General features: G+C 36.6%; 1 protein-coding gene and 1 long non-coding RNA gene across 6 annotated transcripts in view; one reads left to right on the forward strand and one right to left on the reverse strand.

Annotated features, from left to right (window-relative positions):
• The window catches only part of LOC129458317 (uncharacterized), a 153962-nt gene extending 151175 nt beyond the window's left edge, over nucleotides 1-2787 (forward strand). Inside the window, exon 4 of the long non-coding RNA XR_010114732.1 lies at nucleotides 2735-2787. This is a non-coding gene — a long non-coding RNA (uncharacterized lncRNA). The remainder of the gene's footprint in view (nucleotides 1-2734) is intronic.
• A 13639-nt stretch (nucleotides 2788-16426) lies between these two features.
• RGS1 (regulator of G protein signaling 1) overlaps nucleotides 16427-23872 on the reverse strand; it is a 42257-nt gene continuing 34811 nt past the window's right edge. For 4 of the 5 annotated variants that reach the window (XM_063613747.1, XM_063613748.1, XM_063613750.1 and 1 more), the window contains 5 exons: nucleotides 20534-20823; nucleotides 20090-20170; nucleotides 19618-19679; nucleotides 18067-18230; nucleotides 16427-17312 (listed from right to left, as the gene is read on the reverse strand). In XM_063613747.1, the coding sequence (XP_063469817.1) occupies nucleotides 17127-17312; nucleotides 18067-18230; nucleotides 19618-19679; nucleotides 20090-20170; nucleotides 20534-20670 (630 nt within the window). In that variant the 5' untranslated portion in view covers nucleotides 20671-20823 and the 3' untranslated portion in view covers nucleotides 16427-17126. Of the gene's footprint in view, nucleotides 17313-18066; nucleotides 18231-19617; nucleotides 19680-20089; nucleotides 20171-20533; nucleotides 20824-23872 lie in introns of those variants that run through there. The other variant, XM_063613751.1, reaches the window with a different exon arrangement.

Raw genomic sequence — 23872 nt, forward strand, 5'->3', positions numbered from 1 at the left:
AGAAGTTGTGTTCTATTATGAAAACCACTTCTAGGAAATCTATACTTCATAAGACACAATAGAGAAAGCCACTTTTGTTGAGATTTAATTCCCACTTCTTTCTGCCACTTCACAATCACTCATTGAAGAAAGAGAACAAATATTCTTGTCGCAAATGGGATTGAAGTCTAGCCTCTGTCATTCATCACTTGAAACAGTTTCTTGTAAACAAACAGAAACATCTTCAACTTTTCTTAGATACATTTTCTAAGTGTCTTTAAAAGTAAGGAAAACACAGATTGGATATCTGAAGTCAAGGAGAGTTCTGAGTTCAGTTTAGTAAAATTTCTATGCATCAATCTATATGTTTCTCTGGAACCATCTTTTAATAATTGTATTTCAGTTCATATTAGAGAATTTGTTCTTAGGAACTATGTGTAATTCATTTCTGTTGAGGCTTTCTTCTTGCTTACGTCCTAGGTAAAAATAACCCTGAAACTTCAATTCATAGCCCGTGTAAATAAAAAACCATACCTAGTGTTCTGTGAATTCTGGGAGGAGGGAGAGCTGGAGAGCTTATATTTCATGGTTTCCACTGCTTCCTAAGTTTCTTTTTCCTGTTTCATTAGAAGCTTTGCTTAATCGTTAGCACCTCGACATAGATAAGCTTAGTCTCTTCCTCACTTTATTAGCAACAATTAAAAAATGTGTCTCCATCCACACAAAACATTTTTTAGATAAATAAGTAGATGTTATGAAGGGAAATATACCCAACTGTGTGTATGTGTGTTGGAAATTGGATGAAATAAACAGCTTTACAGTATAACAAGGGAAATAACCTCAAATGAAGCAATAGACATGCCCATGCCCCACCACTGCACCACCTCCTCCCTCCTCCCTACCCCTCCTGCTCCCTAGCCCTCCTCCTCCCTACCGTGCCTCCTCCCTACCCCTCCTCCTCCCTACCTCTCTTGCTCCCTACCTCCTCCTCCTCCCTACCCCTCCTCCTCCCTACCCCTCTTGCTCCCTACCTCCTCCTCCTCCCTACCCCTCCTCCTCCCTACCCCTCCTGCTCCCTACCCCTATCGAGTTTTCTGGCCCCTTTCTCTCCTTTATTCTTTTTTTCGTTTCTCAATTTGTAGCTATCAATTTCATTCAAGAACAACTTTGTACCCTTTCTTATGCAGAACGTCTTCTCTTTTCCACCCATACTTTTTCTGTCCCCTGTGATTCTAATCTGCTCTGAGGAAAAACTCTATCGGATATACGATAGTTATGGTAAGAGAACAATAAGATTAAACACAAAGTCTCATTAAAAGGGCATACCTTTATTGCAAATGATGAAAATAATGCAACCCAAAATAAGACTTTCATCCAGAAAAACATATAATATCTGAGTAAAGATTGCAATGTTTTCTATTCCATGGAAAACTGCTACCGAACCAAAGGAGAATGTTTTTTCCCTTTCTCCTCTCTTTTAGCTACCCATAAGGACTGTTCAGTTTTTGTCTTCCTTTCACATTTCCAACCCAAGTATTATAGTGAACGCTGTTGTTAAAGGTTATTGATGAGTTGAGTGATATTATCATTCATTTTGCAAACATGCATATTTGCCAGGAATGATAGGGAGTTGAGATGCAAAAATGAATATGACATTTTGCCCTCAAAGATATTACAGTCCATTGCAGTATCATTTAAATAAATTATACAAACCTATGTTAGCAGTGCTATGATAAGCCTGTGTTTGGGGACAGCGGGGGTGCAAAAGAAGATCTAGACCATTTTTCACTGCGGTGTTTAGGTGTAGGTCACACAAGTCATTTTGAAAAACAGGTAATGATTAAATGCTCTGAAGGTGGACAATTTAATGCTGTGGAAATGAAAAATGCTTTTCTAATGAATCAAAGTAGGTATTGATTAAAGGTAAGGGCAAGTAGAGAGAAAGGTGAGAAATGATAGAAGAGCAGAATAAAGATGAGGGAAACGTAAAAGGGAAGAGAAATTTTGCTCAATTCACTTAGTCAATGCAACACATTCAAATTACTGGCAGCAATTTTCTCAGAAATGTCTAGTAGAGTTTCGCTTTTTTTCCAGCTTTGAGGATAATAGCTCATCAAATTACACTGATAGACTATGAGATAATTGGAAATATCTAAGTGGTGTATCAGTGTATTGGCTATTAGTGACTGTTACGAGGAGTTGGAATAAAGCAATTTACTTGATGCTGGTATGCAGAAGACTCACTAGCTAGATATACAGTGAGGCTCTATTAGTTATTGTTCAGAAATTCATATAGTGTTATTGACATGTTCACCTTGAGAACATTGGTAAGTCATAGCTTTGCTATGGATGTGTAATTCTGAACACAGTAAACTGTTCTGTTCTAGTGTAGTTAATGAAAACAGGCAACAGTCTGAAGCATTGCATTACTGAATATTACTAGAGCATTGTATTTCCAAAGTATTACTGAAATAGTTACCAAGTTATAATTTTCTGTACTAGTTTTAGTCAGTGCTATGATTTGAATGTGTCTTCCCAAAATCATGCGTTGGAGACTTAATCTCCAAAGCAACAGTTTTGGGAAGTGGGGCCTAATGAGAGGTAATTAGGCCATGAGGGCTGAGTGAATGAATTAATACAGATATTGCAAAAGTAGATTTGTTATAAAAGGGGGAGTTTGACCCTTCTTTATTTTCTCTCTCCCTTGTCCTTGCCCTCTCTTGGCCTTTCTGCCTTCTGCCATGGGATGATGCAGGACGAAAGCCCTCATCAGATGCTGACAACATGATCTTGGACTTCCCAGCCTCCACACTGGTAAGAAACAAATTTCTGTTCATTATAAATTACCCAGTCTCAGCTATTCTGTTATAGTTACATAAATGGACCAAGAGAGTCAGGGAGACAGCATGGGACAGTTTATGAAACTTTTGCATCTGAGGCAGGCTCCTGTGCTCTGTCTACTCATTTTTATTTTTACCTTTGTGACTTATTACTTGGGTGTCCCAGAATAAACCATTTAATCTCTTTGCACTGGGGCTTCATAATCTACAAATGGGAAGAGTAGGTTAGACAACTTCTGATCTCCTTTCTAGATATGACATTCTAGGATTCCAGATAGTGGAATACAATAGTGTGGATTTTTGTTTCCCTCTCCTAGAGTGGATGAGAAATCACTTAGTTAGGCAGAAAGCCCATTTATAATGCTTTCTTGCCTCATATTTCCTCTCAGACACTATTGGAGTAGAACAGATATTTAATAGGTCTTTGTTGACTGAGTAATATCCTTCTTATGGTCAGGAGCCCTCAGAGACTTTTGTAAATATTCTCAATTTAGACTTCAGAGCATAAAAGGAAGATGCTTCATTTTACCAGTGACATTCTTTTTATGATACAACTAAAAGCATGGATTTAGCTTTTGCTTTATGTGAGTAAAGCAAAGTTGTTAAAGTCAGGCATCTTCCTGGAATAAATGTGAACTGCTGTAATTAGAAACTGTTTCTGTCATAATTATGTTCTAGAGGCTGAGGCGTGGGTTCATTTTAATAAATGGAAAAGGAAAGTAACCCAGGCCAAGGAGATTCATCTTTGGAAAAGAGCCTAGCAGAAATACAACATCATCCTACCTCAGAAACTGGATAAATGAATGCCCATATGAGAGAAACAGAAACCACAGCTCATAGAAAAAGACTCTTGAACCATAAGAAGAATGTGAAAGAAAGGGGCTGAATTCTGACCACAGGAGGAGTCACACAAAAATCTCCCTTTGTGTGGTTCCCAGTGAGCTTGTCTGAAAGGGAAATGAGTGGTGAAAGGCTTTTAGTTTTAAGTTTTAGTCAAAAGGATGATCTATTCTGTTGCATTATGGCCCATGCAGAAAAGAAGGAAAATCAAAGTAATGCTGAGGAGGCCACTTAAAGGGGGGAAAAATAATAACTTTCAGTTAGTATTTTTGTTTGTTTCAAAAATAGACAACATTTGGCATAAGGTCACTTGTATATCGCTGAGGATGATAGATGATGTGGAGATATAAAGTATGAAAATGAAAATAGTTATTTAAAAAAGCTTAATAATTTGGGGGACATGTTTAGAAAACTCTAAGTCAGTATCTTCCTACCCTTTTCATATCATGGTTCATATTAAAAAATAAAAAAATAAAATGTGTTCATATCGCTGTGGTGCATACTGTCAAGGGTGATAGGCCAGCCCTGGGATTTGGGGTACCTCATGCCCAACCTGACCAGGCCTGGGGGCTGTGGGAGTAAATAGTTTTGCTCACCTGAAACTTATTTTTGGAACACCTGTGAATCCTGTAAGCCATCTAATACTTTTTTAGTAGGATATATGGAGAAAGAGACCAGACCTTCTGGGTAGTATGGAGGATTATCATTATTATTTCTCAAGTCACTGCAAAATATTGGCAAATATCATTCTAAACTTATAAAATTGTAATGGACATGATTTTAGTAGAACTGAGTTAGTGTTAGCTGTTCAAGTTTGTCAGGCTATGGTCACAGCTACCAGTCATGCACACGAGAATAACTGATTATCAAACATAGGCTAAAACATTATTTTTTTTGAGATGGAGTCTCGCTCTGTTGCCCAGTCTGGAGTGCAGTGGCACAGTCTCAGCTCGCTGCTACTTCCACCTCCCAGATTCAAGCCATATCCTGCCTCAGCCTCCCGAGTAGCTGGGACTATAGGTGTGTGCCACTATGCCTGGCTATATTTTGTATTTTTAGTAAAGACGGGGTTTCACCATATTGGCCAGGCTGGTCTCGAACTCCTGACCTTGTGATCCACCTGCCTCGGCCTCCCAAAGTGCTGGGATCACAGGCATGAGCCACCGCACCCGGCCTCATAGGCTAAAACATTCTATTAATTATAGGCTTTTCTGGAGCTGCTTTTACTGGAGTAGTAATAGATTTTTAAAACTCAGTCATCAATATAGGTCCTATTGTCTATCTCTTTCTTAAGTTTTCCTTAGTTAATAGCACGTAAGAAATCAACCAGCTTTATTGTTATCTGAAAATTTTCAGCCTCATCTTGAGTGTTTTAATGAAAAATGTTTAAATCACCATCTGCCATGTATTCTAATTAAATGATGTTCTGCCTTGTGGCTATTTTTTGCAATTAGTCCTTGAGATACAGGTTGTTTTGTTTTCTAATATGCAGGGGAAACACAATAATAATAAATATGGTACCGTGTTATCTAGAGTAAAGGTTGTAGCAAAGAGACTTCAAAGGCAATGGTGAAACATCTCCTGCCAGTAATAGGGCAGGTAGACATCTTCTACTTCCCAAGGTCATCCAGGGACCCAGGCTAGAAGGGCAGCTCTGCCCTCCTCTGGGGCACTGGCATCGTCTGCATGCTTAAAGCTGGGTGAGTGCATATCTAGGTTCCAGCTGCCAGCCGTATATTGAGTTTAGTGAGATGTCAGACTAAAAATGAAGTTACACACACACACACACACACACACACACACACGTGTGTTTTATAAAGCCCAGGTGGCCTAGGCACACACACAGATAGAAAAAAAGCAGAGAAAAGGAAAACAGTTGTCCATATGTGCTATTCCATTCACCAGGTTGATTTTGTCCTTCTTGCCTTTGAGTTTTCATGATGGGGCATTTGCTGGACTTGATTCTTTACTCCTTTTTGGTTCTTCGTCTCCTGTTTTTGATTCCCCTGTTTCATTTCCTGTTCTTTCTCCTTTCCTCACTGTCACTTCAGGAACCAGAGGTTTCCCCTCACCTTTGAGATAAGGCAGTTTTAGGATCTGACAACTTTGCCACAAATCTCTGACCAGAAGTTAAAAGGATGCTTCAAGCGCTCTGTTTCTACAGTTTTACATCTCACATCTCAGATGGCTCCTCGGTGGCAGCGTGCACTTCCCGGCTCATCACTTTCCCCTTTTAGGTATTTCCCATGATCCTGGCCCAGTCTCTGTCTTGCTCATGGGTGATTTTAGCATCCCTTTTGCCTCTTTGCATTGATTCTCCCAGAACTGATCCTTAGCCTATCCACAGATACCCAGGGGAAGTGGATCTCTTCTCGCTGTCAGTAATGACCCACTGCTCAGCTACTTTCTGGTAACTCTCTCTTGCCTCAAATCAGCATCAGTTATATTTCTCCTTAGCCTAACTCCAGAATAGACAATCCTCTGGCCATTCCTTTTCTTTCTTTCTTTTTTTCCACTTTGTTTTTATACTCTTTCTTTAATTCTCTTGAGAAGTCAAGTAAACCTTCTCCATTTGATGATTCACCTGCCGCTGCAGGGTCTTTGTCAAAAGCCTCATTTTGCAATTCAATATTTTGGAAAGAGAATTCTGTGTTCTTTATTTTTAGAGTTGATTACTACTAAACAGACATCCTTCCCTGAAGTCACAGTTTCAAAATTGTGGAAATACTTAGGGAGTGAGTCTGCAAATAAATAAGTCATCATTCTAATCTATGAAGCTTGAAAGATACATTTAGCAAATTGTATCCAGCATAACCCAGGGACATTGAATATTTTAAAAACATTTGAAAAGATAATTAAGGATATCAAGCAAGATGAATCAAATTCTCAAAATGGTTAGCTGGTATAAAACTCCATGTCCTTTAGAGGCTTTTCGATGTTCACTGAGATATTATCTCATCTATTTGGATAACTGGTAACACTCTTACCTCAAATCAGCATCAGTTATATTTCTCCTTAGCCCAACTCCAAATAAAGCATCCAAACAAATAATATTTGTCATAATGCAATAAAAAACAATGGATTTAAGGTAAAAAGTACATTTTCTGCTAGTTGGGTAATTGCTTTACCTTGCTCAACCTTGATTTACTGTCTATAAAATAGGAATAGTAACACCTCTTTCTATCTAATAGTGCTGTTCTGGAATCAAAGAAAGGATATCTATTAGAGTTGTGAATACTGTATGGGCTTTTTCTCTTCTTATGCTATACTTAGCTGTGCACATGCCATCTCTGGATCAAACCATAGTCTTATTGACTGCAGAATATGTGGCTGACTGATCACAGCACCCAACCCAGTGCCCTTTTTGCAGAATAGCCTGAATAAATACTTTTTTTATAAATAATGAACAAATCTCCATTTTAGATAATTTTGCCTTATTTAATTTTAACTCTTTTGTTATATAATATGCTAAGTTTATAACCTGATAAACTCATGTTTTGGAAGTAGATGCATATTAGATCTTAGATATATGATGTATTCATCAGAGATCTCAAATGATTCTAGCAGGAGCTTTGGAACTGGAATGGCTCTTCAGAACTGACCCAGTTGAGGCAAGGGGGCTAGATCTTTGGACTGTGATTTGACCACTCATTGACTACAGGCTGCTATCAAAAAGGAGATGTAAACCTGGTAAGGCAGCGTCCACAAGCCAAAGGCAATTCCTGGAATACAACTAATCAGTGAGCTGTTAGCAGTCAAAATTCCCAGATGCTTGGAGGTAGAGCACCTCAGTTCTAAAGGGAGATTGTGTACTGCAGTATACAATACCATCCACCCTTTGTATCTTCTAGATATTATTGCTTTATATAGCGAGTTCAGATCCATCTGGAAACAGCTGCTGTTGGGTTCTGGAAGAACTCTTTTTCTGGGGAAATCTTATGAGAGGTCAGTGGAATGAAGTACTTCACCAACACCACCACTGTGTTTAATCTCGAGGCCACAACTGTTACTCATTATCTTTCTCTTCTGTTCCCCATTCCAGTTTCCTGTCACACTCAGCCAAGCCTTCTGCCTCCTTCTTCTTCTTAGGAAGAAGCATGATTTTACTTTTCTTCCTCTGCACATGGGAAGCCCCTCAAATGGGAACTCTGCTCCAGTCTAACATTACCTGCCACTGGATAGTGAGTTGGTCTAATTCTACATTAAGTGAGCAAGCCCCTTTGACCCTTTCCCAATGCTGTGTTCTTTGACCTACATGTATCAGTAATTTTATTTTTTTGGCTTCCACCTTAATCTTTTAATCTTATTTCTCAAATAATGAGAACCTGGGTAGGAAGAAGGACATTATTCCATGGGAGACCATCCAAGACCACCCTTCTTCCATAAGGAATTAGGCTGCTGTAAATGTTTGCTAATGGTGTTGGTGATATTTAATGGGGCAAACACCTCTTCCAATTCGTCTTTCCAGCTGTAGACTGATCTGATTTTCAATTCAGTGGGCTTGGTTCTATCAGTGTTGAATCCTAACTCCATGGGGGAAGAATGTCTTACCATCTCTTGAATGATACACTGTTCCCATGTGTTCTGGAAGCTTCACAGAATGTTCAGGGAGTTTGCCCTCTTAGTGTTTGTCATACATTTTATTGCTCTCTTCTCTCCCTCAGACTCTGGACCTGCATCAAAGTACAATATGAGTGTCAGGCATCAGCCATAATTAAAGTAGTATTTCTGCTAGCTCTGTCCAACTGTTTGTATGTCAAATTTGTGCATCACAAAACTTTCTCCTCATAGAATGAATTATTTCATGGTAGTTATGTGGTCCTTTAGGGAAACTGGCCCTGTGAGTTCATGCCTCTATTTTTTCTGGTATGTACTAAATTCACACCTCTTGCCTGAATCCCAGGTAACCACAGGTATGCTTTTTAGAGCTGTACATTATATTTTCTTAGAATTCTGACTAATACTTGATGATTGGCCCATTTTAACCTCAAAGCATTTATGTCTGTATGCGATGTAGCCCTAAATTGAGTCAAAGGAAATGAATGGAAAATACACGTTGCGTGGCCAACTTGATTTCATGAAGTTTTTTTATCCGTTGTAAAATTTTCCATCACTTATTCTTTTTCTGCTTCTTGGCCCTCACCTCCCTTTTTCTTGTTGTTTTTGGCATTTCGTCTCCCAAGCTGTGCCTGAAATAAGCTTTTCACATATTGTTCTCATCTATAGCTTATATCTTCTTTTCCAATCAGCTCTATCTCAAAGAACATCACAGGGTTAGAGAGATAACCTCTGTCTAATGTGGGAACTAAGTCAGACTGCATTGTGATGGAGAAATTGCCCTGTTTTTTTTTTGTTTTTTTTTCCAGGATGGATCCATATCTCTTTAGAAATGAAATAAGGAACTATTTCTTTTTGAAAGAAATTTAAATTTATATCAATGTCTTTGTATTCATCAGGATAAAATTTCCTAGGGACTCTAACAAATAATTCCCACATCTCAATGGCTTTTATGATCACTCATAAAAATGCCAGTATGAGATGCGTGGCTTTTCTTGGTAATTCCTTCATGTGCCTTTGCAATGTCAAGTTCTTTTGCTTCCAGCAGTCCTCCTTCTAGAAGGAAGAGGGTGGAGAAGAGAGAACAATTAGGATGTCTTATTGCGAGGCCTAGAACTGGTGGCTATCCATTCTGCTCTCATTTCACCAAATGGAACTCAGTTTTATGGCTTTTATAATTCAAGGTAAAACATCAAGTTACAATTTGAGATAACATAGCAAATTTAAGGTAAAAGAGCTGATGGAAAATAAATATCCAGTCAAATATTAACTGTATAGAAACATCCATAGAAGTTTCTATATTTGTCATCTACTTTAACAAGGACTGGGAAATGTAGTCTTCCTTGTGCCAGGGAGAGGGCCTAAGACTGGTGAACAGATAGTCTCTACCACATCTCCTAAAACAAACAAAAAGAATAATTTTGGGACAATAACTATAGCTAAAGTAAAAAGATATGGATGTGAGCAAAGTTATATTAGTAATTAGTAGGACTGACTTATTCCAGCTCTTCTGGGCCCCAATAATACCAGAGTTTATATTTATTTGTGAGTTACAGAGAATGCAATTCATCCAATGTTCAAGAAGTTCACAAAATAATTTGGTATACTTTGAATTCAATTTACTGTGTTGTGTACCTCTTACTTCTCTGAAGCCATAAACTTCCTCCAGGACAGAACAAACTACTCTCTCCTCTGAGCTCTCATAACATGTTTTTCCTGTCTGTCAAGGGAAGGCTGAGATAAACCCCAAGAATTCCACAGGAGCAGAAGGAGAAGGGGCAGGATGTTCATGGTTCTTTAGCTTTACAGCATCCCATGAGGAGGCAGGTGTAGCTTGCCCTCACTGCTCCCCAATACCTCCCCTTGTTGTTTTTTTAAATAGGATCTTTGGAAGGGAATAGACAGCACCCAGCTGATTTGGTGACAGCAGAGAGAGGGCTTGCAAGAGGAGAAAAACTTGATGTGACTTGATGCCTAGGGAGGTTGCATACGGTGCTGATATGCAAAGTGTCTCCCACTATGGGGAGGAAAAGCCACCATTCCCATTTGACTTTTTCCTAGGGATCTGAAGAGAACCCCTAGGCAGATCATCTATCAGACAATCTTATTTGTCTCTCCTTTATACCTCTTTTATAATGCTTATAGTCTATTTTACTACAATCCATTTGCACCCTTCTTCCCAAGAGCATAGTGAATTTATTTTTGCTTTATTATTTATCATTTCAGTGGCTCTAGCACCTAGCGAGGCTTATGGCACATAGCAGGTGTCATTACTGATGAATATGTTAATTTATCGATTATTAATTAGACTCTTTTCCAGACTACTTTAGCACTTCTTACTACCCCCATAGAAAATATAAATTGTAATCAGTCTAGTCAAAATTATGGCAAAGAAACATTATAGGAAGTATCTTATTTAGCTCTTCCTATGGGAACGTGTTCTACCTATTAATTCTTCATAGTGGGTCATTTGTCTCATTAACTGACAGATTTAAGAAAAAAGCACTAGACTAGGAGTACAATCTGTTTTTATAGCTAATTCATGCTGAGGGTTACAAGGCAGGGGATAAAAGATGAAACCAGAGCAGAATGTGTTGATCTTACTGACTTAAACCAAGCCTACTGAATTTTTCACTTTCTAGGTTTGACTAGAATAGCAGTACATAGTTTAGGGGGATGGGAGAATATCTGAAATTTACATCATTCTGATTATTTTTCTCTATGTAAAAATAAAGGATAAAAAATCTTCACTCATTTTGAGGAGTTAAGGCAAAGATGATTGAACTGAAAAATGTCCCGAAAGAGTGACTGGCTACCTTAAGTCTTCAGTCCTATTTTTCTCTCTATTGACAAGAAGTGAACACTACAATCATCCCATCAGTCACATAGACCCACCTCCCACAGGAGGAGGGAGAATTCCTGCCCCACTGTTGATTTCAACACAGGCCTCCACGCTCTCTACTGCTGTGGGTCGCCATGATGGTTTTGTTTGTGTTTGACAGCTTTTTTTTTTCTCATCTCTTGGCCTGAATCCTAGATTTTGGTTTTGTTTCCTGTCTGTAAAAGGTGCTTTGACCTTAGAGCTATTACTTGCTGCAATTCTTTTGAGTTTCTTGATCCTTGTTTTTTGTTCTCAGCCTGGATGAGATTTAAATTTGAAAGAAATTTAAATTTATATCAATGTCTTTGTATTCATCAGGATAAAATTTCCTCTGCAAGCCTCTGCTTTTGTCCAAGTTAAAAGTGAGATTTGAGAGAAAACATGTTGAATGTTTCATGTACATGGTAATTGGAATAAACCATTGTCTACTGAAAATACTGCATAATTTATTTTGCATGTGGAAACTCTTGAAAGTGTATGCCTTAATCTTCCTCCAGTGCTACTACCTTCTATTTCCAAATTGTTTAATGAGCATTTGTAATGGAAGGACCTCATCGACAGTATGTTAGAGCAAAGGACATTGCTGTAATTTTGGGAGCGCAGCCCAGTCATCTCAGATGTATCCTATATTGCTCTCTACTAATTATTCATCGAAGCAAATTGCTCACCAAGCATTGCCTATTCGCCCTGTCCTTCCCATTGCCTTGATTACTGCCCTATTTCAGGCTCATATTCTCGTTTGCTGGGCTGCAAAACCAGCCTCATATTTGGGTTTCCTTCCTCAATTATGTCTTCTTTTGCAAGTGTCTTTCATAGTAAATCTAGAATTACCCTTTTTAAAACACAAATAAATCATTTCCCTTCCATGAAGAATCATGACATAATGGGGAGTCTTTGGAAAGATACAAACCTAGGTTCGAATCTTAGATCTGCCATTCGCTAGTTATATGTTGTTAGATACTTTTTTCCACTTGTTTCTGCATTTGTGGATCAATAAAATGAGCCTAACAATACTCACCTCAAAGAAGTTTAATGTGGATTAAACAGATAATACATGTATCCAGCACAGTGCCTGCCCCATAGTAGACATTCAGAAACAATTAAGACTTTATTCTTTTGCTTAAAACGTCAGTGGTTACCTATCCTGTAAAAGATAAAAATTCACTCTTTTTGGAGTAGACTATATCTTCTCTCTGAATCTTCCCTAAACTACCTTTTTAGCTTTCCCTCTTATACTTTCTCTTTCCCTATATATTCCAGCCAAACTAAATAAATCACTATTGTTGAACTACAGTTTTTTTTTTTTCCCTGATTTCCAGACTTTTTAAGACTATTCCCTGCATCTGGAATGTTCTTACCTTGTTTTTCCCCTGGTTGGGTTATATTTGTCCTTCAAGATCCACCCTAACATCCCTTCCCTGTAAAAAAAAAAGGAAAAAAAAAAAGAACAAAACAAACCAGCTACTATTATGACAAGTAAAAGTAAAAATGCAAGTTAAACATAGAACAAAAGCAAATCCAGTACTTTTCCTGGATGAACAAAGCCCCTGTCTGTTATAATGTATTATTTGAATAGCTTTTTTACTAAAAAAATCTTCCAGGAAGTCTTAGAGTTTTTATTTGAGAAGTGAGGAGGCTGGTTTTTCTTTCATTCGAGTGACATAGAGAGTGTTCATTTGAAATGCTCCCTAAAATATTTGAAGTGGTCATACTCAGCTAGGTGGCTCCTAGCTGACATCTGACCCTGCTTATGAGTTTGACAGGAGAGGGAGGGAAGAGGATGTAAACATTAAATTCTAAAACATAATAAACATGACCAACAAAGTTTTCTAAATTAAAACAATTTGCTTACAATACACTGTTTCTTCCTATGTAAATAAATCAGCTCCCTTATCCTGCAAGCTTGACTCCTTTCTCAATCACCAAGTGTACCATGTAGACCTTCCCTAAATGGGGGCAATATTCCAAGTTAAGGCATGGTTCCCATAGGTTTCTAAATGTGGTTCTTTTAGACTTAGATTGATATCCCCAGCCTAATATATCAGTTATGGAAGTTATGGAAGTTCTATAGTAAGTTTATATAGCCAACTCTAAATTACAGCAAAATGCTTTTTGGATTAAAATTTTAATTTGAGAAGTTAAAATATTAAAAGTATGACAGTTCAGTCATTCAAATTATCAAATGAGATACATTAAGATGCTTCACCAATGCTTTTTCCTTTTCTTTTCTCTTCTCTTCTTCTCCCTCTCTCCCTTCCTCCTGTGCTCCCCTCCTCTCTCCCTCTATCTTCCCATCTCCCTTTTCCTTTCCCTTTCTCCCTCTTTCTGTCTTTTTCTTTTTGTCCTGTTTTCATATTCAAAGTAAAGGAGCCACTGAGGAGTATATACTAAGTCAAACGTTTACTGTAGAGAAACATCCATAGACGGTTTTGTATTTCGTCTCTATTTTTGGTAGGAAGGTTTCATTTAGTTTAGGCATGTAGTAAGATATAAAATTTTGCTATTGGGATGATACAGCTTTAGCTTCAAGATGCTGTTCTCAACAAAAAGGATAGAGTTATTTCTGTAGCTGACTGTTGATTTTTGTTTTATAGATGTTTTCATCCTAGTCTTGCAAAAATTCTATAGCTATATAAAATAATTTATATTGATGGCATTTTAAACGACCTTTTACTATATTTTTTCCCCTCACAAATTTTATAGTTTTTTATTTTCAACAATAGATTGTCAAAGATTCCTACTAGTATAATACAGCCCATGTTTGCACACAGAAGCAAAGAAACTTGAACTTCATTCCATGTAAGTTAAATGGGTAAATATGTAATTTTTATGAGATGCCATTACCCACATTTTCATCTTCATAGATTCATAGCTTTCTGGGATAGGCATATTGGAAAGTACTGCAAAATAAGCTTGAGAAAAGTAAATTTTAAAAAACATTTTTGGCTTTTAGCCATGCTATTGTTTACTGCCATTACTTTAGTATTACAAAAGAACATAGCCTGTGAACTGAAAATTAGATTGTCCAGTTGGATCAAATTTTTTAAATAGTAGATATCACTAGCTCTAATTATATTCTGTGAATGATCTAATGAAACAGTCACATCATAACAAAAAGTGACAATAGGCCAGGCGTAGAGGCTCGTAATCCCAGAATGTTGGGAGGCAGGTGGATTACTTGAGGTCAGGAGTTTGAGACCAGCCTGGCCAACATGGTGAAACCCCATCTCTACTAAAAATACAAAAATTAGCCAGGCGTGGTAGTGGGCACCTGTAGTCCCAGCTACTTGGGAGGCTGAGACAGGAGAATCACTTGAACCCGGAATGTGGAGGTTGCAGTGAGCTGAGATCACACCTTTACACTCCAGCCTGGGTGACAGAGTGAGACTCCATCTCCAAAAAAAAAAAAAAAAAAAAGACAATAAAAATAAAATTATCTTTTCAAGTATTTTACATTATTTTGAATCTATGCAACCAGGATGACTTTTTTTTTTTTTTGGTCAAAATGAAGAGGCTGCTTATTTTGATCTTCTGTCCAAAATCGGATGGTTTTTGGCATTTTGTCAAGAGAAGAACCAGCAGCATTTATTGTATGACTGCTGAGTGTGTTAGACAGTTGCACTGCTTGCTCCTCACAGTCTTGAAGGCCTGGACTGTAATTAATGTGGCAGTCCTTGGAAACTACTTGGGAAGCTGAGGCAGGGGTATCACTTGAGCCTGGGAGGTTGAGGCTGCAGTGAGCCATGATCACGCCATTGTACTCCAGCCTAGGCAAACTTGTCTCAAAAAACCAAACCAAAACACAAAACAAACAAAACCTTGAAGAATTGCTTTAACTTTGAAAACTGGAATGGATTAGGAAAGGGCATTTTAGAGAGTAGAGCAAAACCAAAGGCTGGGGATAGCGAAGGCTTGGAATTATGTAAGATAAGGTGAATAATCCAGTGTGACTTCAAGGTAGGAAGGATACCCAGAGTTGAGTAATGAGAGTTATATCATGAAGGTTACACGGGGAGGGTTTTGAAGCCCAGAGGGAGACATTTGTACTTCATTTTATATGTCATGGGAAATGACGTGGCCAAATCTGTGTTTCAGAAGATGATGTTTGTAGCTGTTCAGAGGATACATTAAAGAAAAGAGACTGGGAAGACAAAGAACATGTCATGTGAATTGGCAAACTATGGGAGCTTGTACTAGGACAGGAGTAATAAAAAAGAGCAAGCGATGTTCTAACCACAGACACTGATTGTAGAAGAATGATTGGCAGAATTTAGTGATGGAATGAGTTGAGAGAGAGATAACTGATGATGATGATGCTTATTATCATTATTATTATTATCACTGGACTCCCAAGTTTCTCTTACTTAAAGCAGGAATAAAGCATAAAGTAGAACCAATTTAAACTGTCCCATGACAACTCAAGAATAATTCTGTTTGTACCTGATCTGCATATTGCCCCTTACCATTGCTGTGTGCCTGATGACTGGGCCAGTCCATAGTGAGATTATCCATACATTAACCATATTTCATTGTGATATGTGAGTGACTGATTATTGAATAAATATAAAGCACAGGTGCACAGGGAGATAAGAGCTGTACAGGCTATTCAGGAATATGCATCATCTTGATGATTTTTCTGCTTTCTGTAGGTGAGCCCTACTTTGGAGTCTTTTTTCCTGCTTAGGTGACACTTAGGACTGTTGCAGACTTTAGTGATTTAGGAAATGCCTTCTGGTCAGTGGGTGGCAGTGTTACATAGAGGAAGGAGAATAGGTTGTAGTAGGAAGACTTCTGGGCAATCCTTGGTAGTGTGACTGTCCCTTAATTCCCAGGTTCTGAACCCTGGATTATAAAATCATCTTCGGAATCACTTGGGGCTTTCTTTTAAACATAGATTCCCATATCCTACCCTTTGGAGATTTGGTTCAGTCATTCTGGTATGGGACCCCAAAACGGGGATATGTGTGTGTTTTTTTAACATTCTAGATAATTTTGAGAGTTACCTAAAATTAGGAACTAGTGACTTAAACTTTCTGAGTCTCAGCTTTCATAGGATTGCTATGAATGTTAAATGAGAAAATATGTCTAGATTCTATGAACTTTAACTCACAATAAAATATATGCTGTTAATTAGATTACTTCTTGAAATAACTTTTCCATCTCTTTTTAAAAGACTTCAATTTCTTATTGAACATGAAATCATATTTGTTTGATTTTGTGCCTTGTGATAGCAGGGAGAAAAATTATGAATTCTGTCCAAACTAATACATAAAATATAGTATTCATTAGATAATAGTTTTAGATATTAAAGAGATGGTAGAAAGAAGAATCTTATTTGAATTATTTATTTTTAAAATCTGAAGAATAAATGCAAGTTTTTAAAAGTAGCAAGGACATGTAAACAGAAATTGCTTCTATATATTTTAATACAAAATCCACATTTATTATTAGCACCAATGATTTAACTTACAAATATATTCTGACTCCCTGGTTTTAAGAGCAGTAGCTTAAGTTAAATACACAGTTAATCTCTTCCAAAGTCAAAAACAATAAAACAAAATAACACCAACAAGCAATAGTAGCAATGGCAATTTGAAAACATATACTTTAAGTTAATGGGACTTCAATAGCTCAGTACAAACTATATAATAATATGTAGCATAGATGTCAGTTGACCTTGATTCTTACAGTCTGTTGTAATCAGTTTCATAGCCTTTAGTCACAGTTTCTGTGTAACTAGAGTTACCTGGCCTTCCCAGTTCCGAGGGGCTTTCTAATACAGAGCTCCACTGTTTTTTATGACAGTACCACAGTATCTTCTTCCTTCTACGGTCTCTCTGTTTTTGTCTTGCTTACGCTTCTTCAACTCTGCGCCTGGATAACTTTCATGTTGATCCATTCTGAGTCATTTGTTCTTCTTGGCCTGTCAAGACACCCAAAAAAGGCCAAGCTGTTCACCCAGGGAGCCACACTGGCACATTCCTTCTGCACTTGATACTATCTTTTAATTCCCTTCAGCCAGGGACCAGTCACTTTAGGCTATTAGCCTGCAGGTCATTTAGAAGATTTAAGTAAATATCTGATTTGAGGAACCTGGGATAAGAGTCCTTTTCCATAAGAGTATATATGACTTTTTGTGCTTCATCAAAACACGTGGGGGTTGGTGCTTTAATCTTCTTGGCTGTAGATTCTCGAGTGCGGAAGTCAATATTGATCTAAAAAAGAAAACCTTGTTAGCTAATATATACTTCTTATTTGCTGCAAATTTTATGATGTTACTGTGTTTTTTGAAGCACCTCAGAAAGTAATTTTAAGGCATCATTTAAATCAATTCAAATATCTCTTAAATGCCTTTCCAAAATCAGCTCTATACTAGGTGTGAAGGAGATAAGAAATATTACAAAAATGTCTTTGTTCCAAATTTCCTCATAGTATAGTTGGGAGAGGCAAAAGAAGCAGACATGAAAAATTTAAGTATCCACATAAGATGATCCATGTATCACAAAGAGTGATGTGGGCATTTAAGATTTACAGGAGGAGAAGGCTCTTTTTGTTGCTATTTTCTGCTTGGACCAAGAATATTTATCTGGTAATACTGTTAATTGGAAATACTTTTGCTGCTGTGATTATATACATTATGCTAATCTGCATTTTCTTATCCAAAACGAGAGCGCTCATTAAGGACTCCCTGACATGCAGTTCTGGTCAGTAACAATACCCTTAACCCTTCCCTCACCTTCATCATGGCAGCTGGTTTTGTAAAATCAATCTCTTCATTCTACTGTGCTGAAACCTTCACCAGTATAGAAAATTAGATTCTCATTGCACTGAACTATATTTATATACCTAAGTATGTAGAAGTAAAATTATATACCCCAAAAGGATTTTATCTTGTTGCATATATTGAATGTTATTTCTGCATATAGGGTCTTTTATGGAGAAACTGATGATGATAAGTTTAATACTCACTTGTTTAGCAGCATCTGAATGCACAAATGCTTTATATATCTCTTCTGCTTTGCAGGGCAAAAGATCAGACTCTGTTTTCTTATAGTCTTCACAAGCCAGCCAGAACTCAATATTCTCCTCACTGAATTCAGACTTTAGGAAACTTCCAAAGACATTTTGACCAGCTAAAAAGAAAGGAGGGATGGGTGGGGAGATAATTAAATTAAATGAACCAACAAATGAATAATTTGAAGAAGAAATTTGTAAGAAAAATACAATTGCATCCTATTCATACAAAGGTAAGAGACAGCTACTGCTGAAATAGCTGTATTATAGATTGTAGAGATGAGAAGTCATTTGAAATTTCTTCATTCATAGAAGAGGAATCTGGGGCCAGACAAACCATTCACAGTCACATTGCTACTTGATGGTGGCTACCGAACTATATTTTGCTTCTATCTGCTGTTTGAATTGAAACTCTGCTCCACTGAATATAAAACCATCTTTTATATATGCCAAATCTTAGCCAGATTAGAGAGTGTTTTAGGGAAGCAAACACTGACAAAAGGCATTAACATCACAATAATTAGTAAATATAATTTTCCCATCTAATTTTATATTAGCGAGAAAATGTTAGGCCTATATATGATCTGTAGGCCTGATGTACTAATTATGTTTGCTAGCGTTTACTGAGACTTTTATATTGCACCATTTATGGTCCATCTCTATGCCATTTATTTGTTTAGCTGAATTATAAACAAAGTCAGCTGAGCTAGAGTGAACAACGTGATTCCCAAATGAAGCTCCTTAGGGTGTGTGGGGAGAAAAGAATAATCTCACTCTTTAGAGATAGAGACCACACTGCTCATCTACACCTCTGAAAAAGGTCCTAATCTCAGTAGAATTGTAATGCCCAAGACAAGGGGATGGCAAGCTGATTTCATTCTTTATCTTCTCTCATCAGAAAATAGTCCACAAGACTATATGTGCTTAAAAATCCTTCTATCATATTTATGTCATAAAAACTATCATGTTATAATAATGCAATTATTTATGTTATATATCTCAGCCACCTTCAAGGCAGTAAGAGACTGTCTTTGATTTTGAATCCTTGGTACCTCTACAATGTCCTCCACATAAGGATGAGATGAATGATGAATGTATGAAAGATAATTTAATAAATTGAATGAATGAATCATACTTGTTACATCCAAGTGTAGAAAAATACATTCTTTAGGCAGATTTCAAAATGGCAATGTACATGTTAAAATATTTGGCTTACTTTTAAAATTTTTACATATCAGAATCCCAGCACAATGTTTAATTTTATCTCCATAATGATCTATGAAAATACCTAATTGTCTTGGCAAATTTGTCTAAAAGGAGTTGGCAGAATTGAGTGCTAAGTCAGCATTATTAAGAGGCATACTATGCTGAAGTTATCAGTAACTACTGACAAACTAGAATACAACTTTTTGCATACTATCCTACCCAGAATACTGTATTTAGTGAAGCCATTCAATTTTTTAGAGTATTGAGCTAAACCCAGAAGCATTCAATAGTTGTACTTACTTGGGTTGGCAAGAAGTTTTTCCAGAGATTGAGACCATTGCATTACTTCAGCAGTAGAAAGTCTGCAGGGGACAAAATGTATATACATCAGTCCATTTTTAAAATGTAAGCACAAATGAAATAAGAATGGCTGTCACACTTTGATAACTTCACAAACTAAAACTGTAGTTCTAATAAATATGTTAAAATTTATTCACAAAATGCAAAACTTCCCTTAGAGTTACTATAGTTATGAAAAAAAAACCTGCCAATAAAGTTTGAAAAAAATTCAAATAGATAAAGTCCTATATGTGTGTGCACACATTTGTATTCAATTTACATTGGTACTGATACAGTCTGATTTTATTTGGCATGTTACTTAAAAGAAATGAAGTCTACTGTGCGCAGTATTGAACCCTTGCTGGGATATAGAGATATTGCATAGGCTTCTCTTGTAAATGATAATGATAGTTTAGCGTATTAGTGTACTTACACATCCTTGGACTTGGAAGATTTCATTCCAGATTCCAGATGTGGAATCATAGATCTCAGGTATGCTTTCATATCCATTCCACTACAAAAGACATAAAAGTGAATATTCATATTTCTTCATAATTCATTTTATTTTTAAAAAGACATAGAATAAATTTCTCTAAGGAATAAGGCAGTACTAAAAATGGTTGATACAACATTTTGCTATCTTTGGATAGAGCCCATTTTTATAAGCCCACGTAGAGAAAAACTCCTACCCAATTTAATACCATATCAAGATTTATTTTTTAATACAGCTGAATATTACTTATTACTCACAACAGGCAATTAACTCCTCTGATCTGGCTAAACTAAATGCTCACATTCTCTTCCATTCATTCTCAATCCTTCTGCCATTAAAGATAACTTGTTAAAATTCACAAAGTGAGACTCTGAACAAACTTACAAAGTCTTTGGCCTCCTTTTTTGCATTTTGTTGTCTAGAAGTGAATGAGTGGTTCCTTTCAATTCCTTTGGGTTAGCAGAGAAGAACATTCCTGGCATTTTGTCTAACTTTGGAGTGGAGATGGCTGCTGCGCACATGGTGCTCTTAGCAAATATGCGCTAGTCAACGTCTCTGCTGCTTTATATAGTAGATTGCAGACAGGCACTTGCTGTTTAAAGGAGTCTGTTTATCAAGTGATGTTACCACAGACACTGGAAGTTCCCCCTTTCTTGGTGTGCTGTGACGTGTATCTTGAAAAAAAAAAAAAAAAGCATACAGTGGTGTCTTGTGGTTGAAACTTAACCAAACGAGAACAGGTCACTTGATTAGAAAGAAAGAAAATTAAACATACAGAGGTACACACACATATGTCACATGTCTAAAGCATTAACAGCATCAGTCTTTGGTTCTGGAGGATATTTGTTTATTTTTAAAAAGTTGCATGTTTCAATAAACTGTTTCATTTGGCGTATTAATTTATCACATAGAAACTCACATAGAAATTCATCACATAGAGTTGTATCTTACTCGATGCTTTGGATAGTCCTTGACTGTAAAATTCATCTGATCAAAATATTTTAAGAGTTCTTTTCTTTTCTGCAGGAAGCAGTGCAAAGTAAACAAATAATTTTTGTTTAATTATTCTGCACATATCTGATAGGAGGGAAAGTTATAAGAGGCTATCTTCACATTTTCCCACTCCAATTCTCATCCCTTATTTCCATGGCAGGAAATTTCCATGTTAATATTTTCCAAGGCGTGTGCTAGACATCGACTGGCAATACATAGGATGATTTTAAGGGGTACATGGCTTTTAATATTATTTTCATATTTATTAAGAATATAACTAGTATATCGAACTTTGATTTTTGCATATTTTGCATATTAGGAAAAAATAAAGTTTAATTAAAACAAATCATAAATAAATGTTTAATTGTATACAAATATGACATAATTTGTAAACATACTGATACTAAGGTCACAGTATCAGAGGAAAAACTGCTCAAGGTAAAATAAAAGTCTATTTGGATAGACCAATAATGTGTACTTCTTAGGTAATGACCTTTCACATTTTGGCAGTATCTCTGGAGAGATAACAGTTTTAGCTTTAATTGAGATTAAAGTTTAAAAGACAAACAAAACTCAAGGAACTAGATGACTAATCATTTATAAAGATAGAGAAGTTAGTAAAATATAAGCTTTCAAGGGTTTATATAACAAGTGTGGCTTATTTATAGAGTACCCAGTTTAACTTAAGCCTCCTTGGATTTTACCCCTGAAAGGACAATACTTTCCTTTAAAAGGACAAAAAAGCATTTACTTAGTGAAGCTTCTGATGGTATTAGGTAAAGCTGATAAAAGGGAGGGGAGTATTAATTTTTCTGTTCTGGTTCTATCGTCAGGATAAAGAATATTTGAAGAAAACACATTTACAATATTATAAAATTCACTTATACACAGTCATTAACTTCACTATATGAGCTCATTATATTTTATGTAACAAGCATCATTTTATGTTGGGAAGATAACATAAGGCATTAAGAAAGATAACTAGTGAGATGAGCTGGCCACTTTGGAAGTGACCCTAATGAAACCGATGAAGCTCAAAGACAGATGACATAAAGGCATTTGGTTGTATACTTCCTGTGGCTCAGTCCATACTTAATTTCCTGTTAAAATCTTCAACATTGCTCATGTTTGTTGATCTAGTATCCTCTCACTCCTCTAGATAATGGTGAGTAAGTTATGTTAAAGTAAAATGATTTAAAAATTATTTTTAACAGCCCACTATTATTATCACCCAAATATACTGACAGTTTCCAAAGAACAAGAGCAGCAGCAAAAGTTATAGGGCCAAGTAAGTTTGGGAAATGTTGGGCTCCTAACTTGTTAAAGAACTAAACCCTCTTTAGATAGGGAAAATAGTTTTTTGAAATAGTGTTTTGTTTTGACACTACATTAAGAAACTCTGGTCTGAGATCAAAATAAGTTTTTGCCTGGAGTGTATTTAGGAACTGCTCTGATGCTCCCAACATTTTGCTGCCCCATCCCAATACACATTTTGAAGCGCAAGCATTTACGAGTGCATGCTTCCACACTTGAATAGAAATATAAACTCTTGAAAGAGGGAGTCCTTTCAAAACTCCTGTATCACAATTGGCTGATGAGGTCACCTTAGTTATGCAGTAAAGCAGCTGCTCTCTCAGAGGCTGTTCGCTCATCCATCCAAAGTCTGTGTGTTCCAGAGCCAGGCAAATTTGGTCAAGTTGTATCAGCAAGTGCTGACAAGTGCATGGCAGAGCATTGAAAGTTCTCTATTAATTTTAAAGAGAGTGCCACTATCTGGCCCCTGTTTGTAAACTTCACTGAGAAAAGATAAACTGTCAAATTGTAACTTTATTGAATCAATGACTTTGGTTGAAATAGTAGAGGATTTCAAAAACGTCAGTAGAAGAAACAGTGGGTCTCACAATCTGGGTTTCAGTTTTCCCTTTTTGAAACTGTGCTAAAACGTCTAGGTTGGAGTTTCTAGGAAAAGGAATACTTCATGTAGTCTTAGTGTTATCTTTTTTTTTTAAAGAAAAATTAATGGGCTTCATTTTTAGGGAAGTTTTAGGTTTACAGTAAAATTGAGTGGAAAGTACAGAGTTCCCACATACTCCCCACCTTTCACCTTGCCTCCAGCTCCACCACCAGCACCATCCCTTGTTAGTGTGAAATATTTGTTACAATTGATGAACCTACAGCGACACAGCATTATCATCTAAAATCTATAGTTTACAATAGAGTTCACTCTTGGTGCTGTACATTCCATGAGTTTGACAAATGTATCATTATATGTATCCGTCATTATAGGACCATACAAAATACTATTCCTTCCCTAAAAATCCCAGTGTTATATTTTAAAATACCTAGGAGATTGGTTCAGTAAGACATTTCAGATTATGGCTGTTGATATTGATAGGAAAAATAAGGAAAATTTTAATCTTTGCTGAACTGATTTGAATTGAAACATTTGGTTTCAATTACTCCAATTACTGGAATACTAATAGGGAGTGCTTTCCTTAAACCTGATGTTGTTTCAACTTTTAAAATGTTGCTAAAATCTTGTTGTGGATATTAGAATTGTGAGACAAGGGGTAATGATGAGTATAATATTCTATTTTAAAATAAAAATGTATCCATACTGGAAAAGTCAGTGACGTGGAAAGATAGCTTGATCCATTGAAACAAAATGTTTTGATTCAACAAACTTTAATTGCATCCCTACAGTGTATCACACATAAAGTACTGCGGATA

This window comes from Symphalangus syndactylus, chromosome 19 (assembly GCF_028878055.3).
Source record: "Symphalangus syndactylus isolate Jambi chromosome 19, NHGRI_mSymSyn1-v2.1_pri, whole genome shotgun sequence".
Classification (NCBI taxonomy): Eukaryota; Metazoa; Chordata; class Mammalia; order Primates; family Hylobatidae; genus Symphalangus; species Symphalangus syndactylus.